At 38.7% G+C, this 7,385-nt stretch overlaps 1 protein-coding gene across 1 annotated transcript in view; it reads right to left on the bottom strand.

Annotated features, from left to right (window-relative positions):
* Positions 1-493: 493 nt before the first annotated feature.
* LOC138045659 (exosome complex component RRP41-like) overlaps positions 494-7,385 on the bottom strand; it is a 7,925-nt gene continuing 1,033 nt past the window's right edge. Inside the window, exon 2 of the mRNA XM_068892272.1 lies at positions 494-1,105. Within this exon, the coding sequence (XP_068748373.1) occupies positions 743-1,105 (363 nt within the window). The 3' untranslated portion in view covers positions 494-742. The remainder of the gene's footprint in view (positions 1,106-7,385) is intronic.

The following is a 7,385-nucleotide window of genomic DNA, read 5'->3' as shown; positions in this document are numbered from 1 at the left end:
ACATGGTCTGCTCAGCGTAGCTGAAATTTTAGCAGCATATCCTCAATGCTAGTCATGCTTGTGCCCGTAAGGCCCTCGTTCTCGGTGATGTTCGTGGATGTCAAAAATTGACCGCAGACATCTCTGGTCGAAGCTTTTCAGGATCAACCGGCTCAACGGGATCGGATCGAATGCATGTGAAGGCGCCGCACGGCTGCCGCCATACGATCCATGTGTGATCTCGGAGCACCGCAGACCCAGCTAGATGTAATTGACTGCATGGGAGTCGATTTTGAGGAGGGAGGAAAATCGGAGTACCCGGAGAAAAACCCTCGGAGTCAGATTGAGATCGACCGAAACTCACTCCACGTGCGACCTCAGGGTTGAACCTGGGTTTCAGAGATGGGAGGCCTGGTTGATGACCACTAGGCCATCTTGACTCCCCGAAAAGAGAGTGGGTGCCAAGACTATTTGCAACGGGTCTCAGAGGCTGTTCTGGAGTAAACTACACGTACATGTTCTCTTTTTATGGACTCAACATTTATACATGCACATTCATATTTTGGATCATTCTATAACAAAGCAAAGATCAAAACAACTAATGCTGTTTACCAACAAAAGCAAAAGATCATGGAGCACAATAAAAATAGCACTACCAACATCAGGTCCATTATTGTAATGTAATCTCAATTTCAACTTCGACTAAGGAATTATAGCAATGACCTTTACCACACATAAAATAAATGGAGTTTCTGATGTAATCTCAGTTTCCATTAAGAGAAGGCAAGTACTCTTGGGAAAACTCATGAACGGTCTGTCTTTGCAATACATGTATATCTGTACAGCCTTTCTTGGCTAAGTCTAACACCTTATCCAGATTATCCACATGAAGTCTGGAGTCCATCTGAAACATGACAATATTTCCAGATTTTGGCAACAATGCCAGGCTCAACTTTGGACCTCCAAAGCTCTCTTCCAAGTAATTAATGTCCATAAGCGGTTTGTCATTCACAAAGCTCACAGTGCAAGCACTCACATAGTCTTTCATGGGTATCCCTGCATCAATTAGAGCCAAAGTTGCAGCATTGATGCAAGCGCTCTGGTTAGAACCATCAGCTTGAAGAATCTGAAACATTAAGAAAAATTTAGCGCCAGAAATATTATTTTTTACTCTTTTTTTACTCATTTTCTTTACCAGAGGCATTATTTTTAAAGACTGCTAAATTGGTACATACAGTAGTCAAAAGCAGGTCTTAACCCATTCACACCTCTAGGATGCCCCCTGTTGACGTGCAAAATTGTCTGGCCTTAGACAGAGTAAAATTTGCCAAGTCTCACTCCCAGGAGTCAATAATTTAAAAGCTCCATGAAAAAAATGGAGGTGGTGACCACACATTTTTCATAAAAAGGTATGTCCAGTTTTGGAGGACATCATGCTTGACTAGGTAGAACCCATGGTCGACGAGGAAAGAACAACAAAATTATTGTTTATCTTAGACACAGAAGCGGCTATAGTAATAGTAAAATTAGCGTGTTATTGAAAAGGAATCTAACCACTCAATAACTGTTTGCCAATAATATTGTTAAGAACTGTTGTTTAAAATACATCATTCCCTTCTTGAGAACTTGCAATATTACAGAAATTTCTTATGTTTTGAAGAAATCCATGGTTCAGTGCTGTGACCTGTTGGCTTTGAGCACGTTTACAGCCATTACAACATTTCACTACATAATAATATTATCTACTCTGGCTGGAATTTTTCGCCTGATGTGAAGCAATCTGAAATCCAGCAAATCAGAGGCGTTGAAATCCAGAATCCATTGCGTGGAATCCAGAATTCACGGATTTCAATGTAATCCAGGATCCATTTCAGAGGAACCTGTGAGTTTGGAATCCAGAATCCACAACTTGGGATCAGAATGACACCTGGATTCCTTTACATAGGGTACAATTTTGATCAATGGATTGAGTGGGAGACTAGTCCAGACGACTGCTGTTTAATGTGCCTGATGTTTAGACAAGCAGAGCAATAGTCACCTCAAGAAGATGAAGATGACTTCTGGTCAGGACGTTAAATGTCAGTTGAACATTTTAAATTTCACTAATTACATTGCACCTCTTTCCTTTGTCTTAAAAACCGTTTTTGTTATTAGTACAAAAGCAGTAAAGAATGTTGTTTAATCAAACCCAATTAATCGATGGATACATACATCTCCTCTATTACCCATCAACCAGGGTAATCCCTCAAGGAACCAACATTGGACCTATACGTTTTCTTCTCTTTATTAACAACATCCCATTACATGCCCAAAATTCTTTTACATCAATATTAATTTAATGCTGATAACGCTACGTTAACATTTTGCTCTAAATGGAATAATATTTCTTCAGTAAAAAATAACATTCAAGGTGACTTAGAGAACATTCAGCAATGGGTGAATCTGAACAAAATGGTACAGTTGTAATCAATGAAAAGAAAAAAAAATGTAAGATCAACATCAAGATGTTGATTTTACCATTGCCTTGAATGGCTCACAGATTGAAGGAGTAAGATAACACAAATTCCTTGGGGTAGAGATTGATGATGACTTAATATAACTTTTGAAAATCACTGTAATGCTATTGCTGAAAACGTGTAAAAAAGAATTGGTCTACTGAAATATATCAGTCCATACTTAAAGAGAGACCATGAGAAAACATACTGCAATGCTGTCATCAAACCAGCTCTCCTATATGGTGCTAACATCTGTACATCAACATCTAAGGAAAACTTGAACAACATTATCTTTTAGACTGCAGAAAAGAGCTGCAAGGATCATCTTGGGTGCAAACCCACGCTCACGCCCATTGCCTTTGTTCAATACGCTAAATCTACCTTTCTGTCAAGACACGTACGTCTACAGGTGCACATTGATTCTAAAGAGAACACTTGGAAAAGCACCTGAATACCTGAAATCTATGCTTAAACTGAATTCTCATGTCCACTCCAGAAATACACGTTTCAGTAACTCAACCTACGCTGTCCCCTATACAACAACTCTGCTGAAGGGGTCGAACGTTCACAGTCAGATCAATTAAAGACTGGAATAACTTAGAGGAAATGCTCAAAAGCTCTAAGGTTCAAAATGAGACTAATGAACACTCTTTTAGAAAGACAGAAAGAAATGAAAGAATTGGGCACGCCAGCTCTGCGTGCGCCAAACGCACGCACACGTGAAGCACTATAGTTAAGAAAATATGGTAACCCATCGATGCGAGAAATTTTGGTTTTATAGTCATGATGTCATCGACCATCCGTACATGAGTACGTCCACTCCTCCATGTATGTCAATGTGACCAGTACCATGCTAGTTTAAACAGCATACATCTTTGATATTGGACATCCATATTTTGACCAACTGACACCTGTCAAAACAAGGTATCCGCTGACCAGTATCACATGACCATATCCTGGGCTCAAGCTTAGAGTTTACTGAGGTTATCTTTTTTTTTTTTGAAGTTTGACCGCTGATCAGGTACTGGTTTTTGATTAGATTGCAGGCTTAACCCAGGTTAACTCATTTTTTGCATGCTCTCTGTGGCTCGACGTGGCTACACGGCCATACTAGGTCAACTATAGTTCTTACACAGTCAACGATTTTCGCGTTCAGGGGGAAAAAAGTTTGGAAGATGTTTTCTTTCTGCTTTTTTCGCTGGTTTCAATCCAGTTTGACATATCAAGATAGCTGTGGTCCACACTGGTGGCTACGCAGTTATTCAAGTCAAGCATCGGACTGATATAAACTTAAAGCTGAGTGTTTATTTTTAATTTGCTTACAGCTGCTTTTTTTCTCTGTATTGCAATTTTTGGCATATCTTTAGAAGCTCTGATAAGGTTACATGATGCCTGGAGGATCTATGACTGGAACAGAAATGAAAGGAGAGCATAAGAGAACAACAACGACAAAACAGAATACCTGTAATAGCTCATACATAGTGAAAGAAGTTACTCCCACATTCGAATTCTTTGCTTGAGCACTAAACCGTTTGTTACTTTCAAATGAGAATCAAATTTTTATTGTCAACTGGTTGTGCTTGTTAATCTGTTTCCCAACTGGTTTTCGATGTGCCTCGACAGTGACAAGAAAATTTTGCCCTTATGTTATAAACATGTAATCACAATGAGTTCTCGCCAAATTTAGGAGGAAATTTCACTAGCTTGTGTTTTCAAAAATTTGTGTAAAGCACCTAAACGTTATTTAAGTGTTGGAGCGGATCTTGTTTGAAGTTGGTCCTTACTTAGTTGCATTGCTGTATTTTGCCGATTCATGTTCCAAGCCAATCTGGTGTGTTTCAATGAAATACATCAAAATGTGAATGATTTCGTTTCCAGAGATAAAGTGGAATAAAGTACATCAGTAAAACTCATTTTTGACCTTGAACTGACAAAATTTTTTTTAGGGCTTCTAATTTTAGCTTGATTCCTATTCACTGGCTATTGACAGTTGACTCTGAAATGGCTTTTTTCCTTTTCCATTCGCTGGCTTAGGGTGTACTTGTTTTCTTTTAAAACTCATGCCGTTCAAGAAAAATCCATTGTCAAACTGGTGAATTCCAAAGTAAATTTCACTCGAAAAACCGATATCGTACTCATTGCTTCGTGATTCATGCAAAATTATATCGGTTTTTAGTGTAAAATGTACCGTGGAATTCACTAGTTAGGCAATGAACTTTTCTACAGAAGAAAGCAAAGAAAATGATTTAATTATTAAAGCAGCAACTGGAAACATCAAAACGTGGACAATTCGAAACCTTTCATTTTCCCTAACCCTACAGGCAGTAAGAATAAATAACCAGGGAGCTCCGCTTGTAGGCTTGACTATTTTCTATAGATATATTAAATTAAACTGATAAATCATGCCCTAACTTCTACGGAAATGCCACAACAGTGGAAACTTTGACCAATAAACATCCTGCCCACCTTATTGAAATGTTTTGAAAGACTTGCTTGATTCATCATTGACTAAGCCCATATTTTGAAGGTATCCACCACAAATACATATTTGCTTATAGGAAATATCATGGCTGTGACACAGCCCTTCTCAGTTTAACTGAGCAATGGAAGGAAGACATTGACAACGACAAAACGATTGGCCTGGTCTCTGTGGACTTGTTGTCAAAAGCTTTCAACACTCTATCTGACGAACTACCCCAGTAATCATCTTGAAACTGAAAGAATATGAAGCTAACAAAGCCATCGCTGCCCTGATAAAAGATTATCTATCAAATCGATTCCAAAGAGTGAGATTTGAAGAGACATTTTCAAAGTAGCAATTTAAGTATCTAAAGGTGTCCCACAGGGATCCATTCTTGGGCCCCTTGTTATTTAACATCGATCTTTATCAATGATCTCTCACACATTACTAAGAAGAGTATACTGTGCACCTATGCTGACAACAATCTCTCAAGAAATGAGGAAACTATTCACTTAAAAAAATGATCTTGCTTGTGCTGATAAATGGTTTGCATGCCAAGCATAATCTCAGAGGTACCACAATAGTGGACCTTCCGAAAGTGAAATCTGCAACTTACAGCTTAAGATCATGGCGATACATTGCACCAAAATTGTGGAATTCTATCCCATACAAAACCAGGAAGATTCAAACAATTATACCGCTTTGAAGAACAACCTGAAAACACTAAATTTCATCGGAGTATCAGGGTTTTCAATAATAAGTTTAGTAGTTGGCAAAAACTGAGGAGTAGGTGGAGAATGGATAACGCGCACCAAAGGTGTGCTTTCCAAGGGCGAAAGATACAAGCTTGTAGGTGGTTCGGGGGTATCGACCTCACCCGGGAAAATTTTGAAATTTGGGCCTCTTAGATTGTATTTCCTGCATTCTGGAGCACAAATTAGGGTATTTTAACAGAACACTAAGATTGTTAATCAGCTTTTAATTAATAAAGAGTACATGAATATATATATTTTTGGAAATTCAGTTGATGGCAAGACATATTTTAGGTGACATAGCCCATTTAAGGCTCCTTTGCATTCTTTTCAGATGCGTGCAATGCATTTCATCTGTTGTAACCAAAAAGATCTTTCGCAAATGCTTCAATTAAATAATGTAGTTAGCAAATCAGGCAGCTTACATGTACATCAAGTACTAGACTGCTAGACCGCTGCCTCAAAAATGTGTGTTCTTGATCCTTGAACACCTCCTTTTACACGGACAGGAAACCAAATCGCCGCCAAAATTACTCAGAATTCAGGCATCTCTCTTTTTTTTTTGTGAACAAATCCTTACCAAGCTAAGGCTCGTGTTTTGTGCGAATGTTTCTGATGTTAATCATAAAATTTGGGGTAATTTCCAAGGAAAAGTAGGCGGCGAGTTCATGTGCAATAAATTTCACCGGCCGCCAGCTCTTTTTGAAAACCCTAGACTATGATGTATCCACGATGTGTGGCTATTTCTGCCCTTTTTTACAATTTTTATGCTATCCTTGTTAGACAATATCTTGTAGTCAATATTAAATTTTTTATGATTGCATCATTATGACTTGTCAGTCTTCTTAATTTAGTTTTCTGTTATAAACTTCCAAGAAGTTTTTATCTTTGTAAGTTTCTCTTTATTATTTTTGGCATACCTGGAAGCTAGCTTTTAGCTATTAGTGTACTGACCATGTTAATATAATTAAAAGTGAAAGATCACTTGATTGATGCAAAGAGGCTGATCATTGCAGTTAAGAAACCAACTGTAGCCATGGGCAGGACTCAAACCCATATGCCTTTTTACCCATCCCTTGCACCCTGCAATGATACAGTCAATGGTTTAAGGCCAATTGAAGCTTGGAATGTTTGGGACTATTTGCCACTACTTCAGTTGCGTCATTAACCAATTCCTGCCAAAATGCAGACTACAGACTGTGCAGACCGTCCAGACCAGGGTAAAAATATGGTGTTACCCACACTATTATTGAGAGCTAACCGAATGTTATTTAGGCTCAATTAGGCTAACCAGATTGACATTCAGGCTAACCAAATTTTGATTTTACAGACAGTCTGCACGCTCTGCATTTTTCAGTGTGAAGCCCCAAATGAGATCTTACTGCTTACTACTCCCAGTTCCCACTTCAACATACCAAATGTAGTTATATCTGTCTGATTCCCTGGACACAACCCCACCCTCTCACTACCCGCTCCCCTTCCCCAACCAAAAAAAAAAGCTCCTGTTTTAAGGATTCTCTATTTTTGCAAATCCCATAATACAGTTCATTTTGGGGGTTGTTTGCATTAAAGCAATGGATATAACCAGTATTAGTATATACTAAAACAGTGGATAGCGTTGAATGCGGGCGCTGATTGGCTCGTCAAACTCCGAATATCCTGTGCCTCAGTGTCGGTGGCTAGTGTTGGATATTTACC

Source organism: Montipora capricornis, chromosome 1 (assembly GCF_036669925.1).
Source record: "Montipora capricornis isolate CH-2021 chromosome 1, ASM3666992v2, whole genome shotgun sequence".
Taxonomy (NCBI): Eukaryota; Metazoa; Cnidaria; class Anthozoa; order Scleractinia; family Acroporidae; genus Montipora; species Montipora capricornis.
The sequence above is the reverse complement of the archived record's forward strand: the minus strand, read 5'-3'. Positions and strand labels throughout refer to the sequence as shown.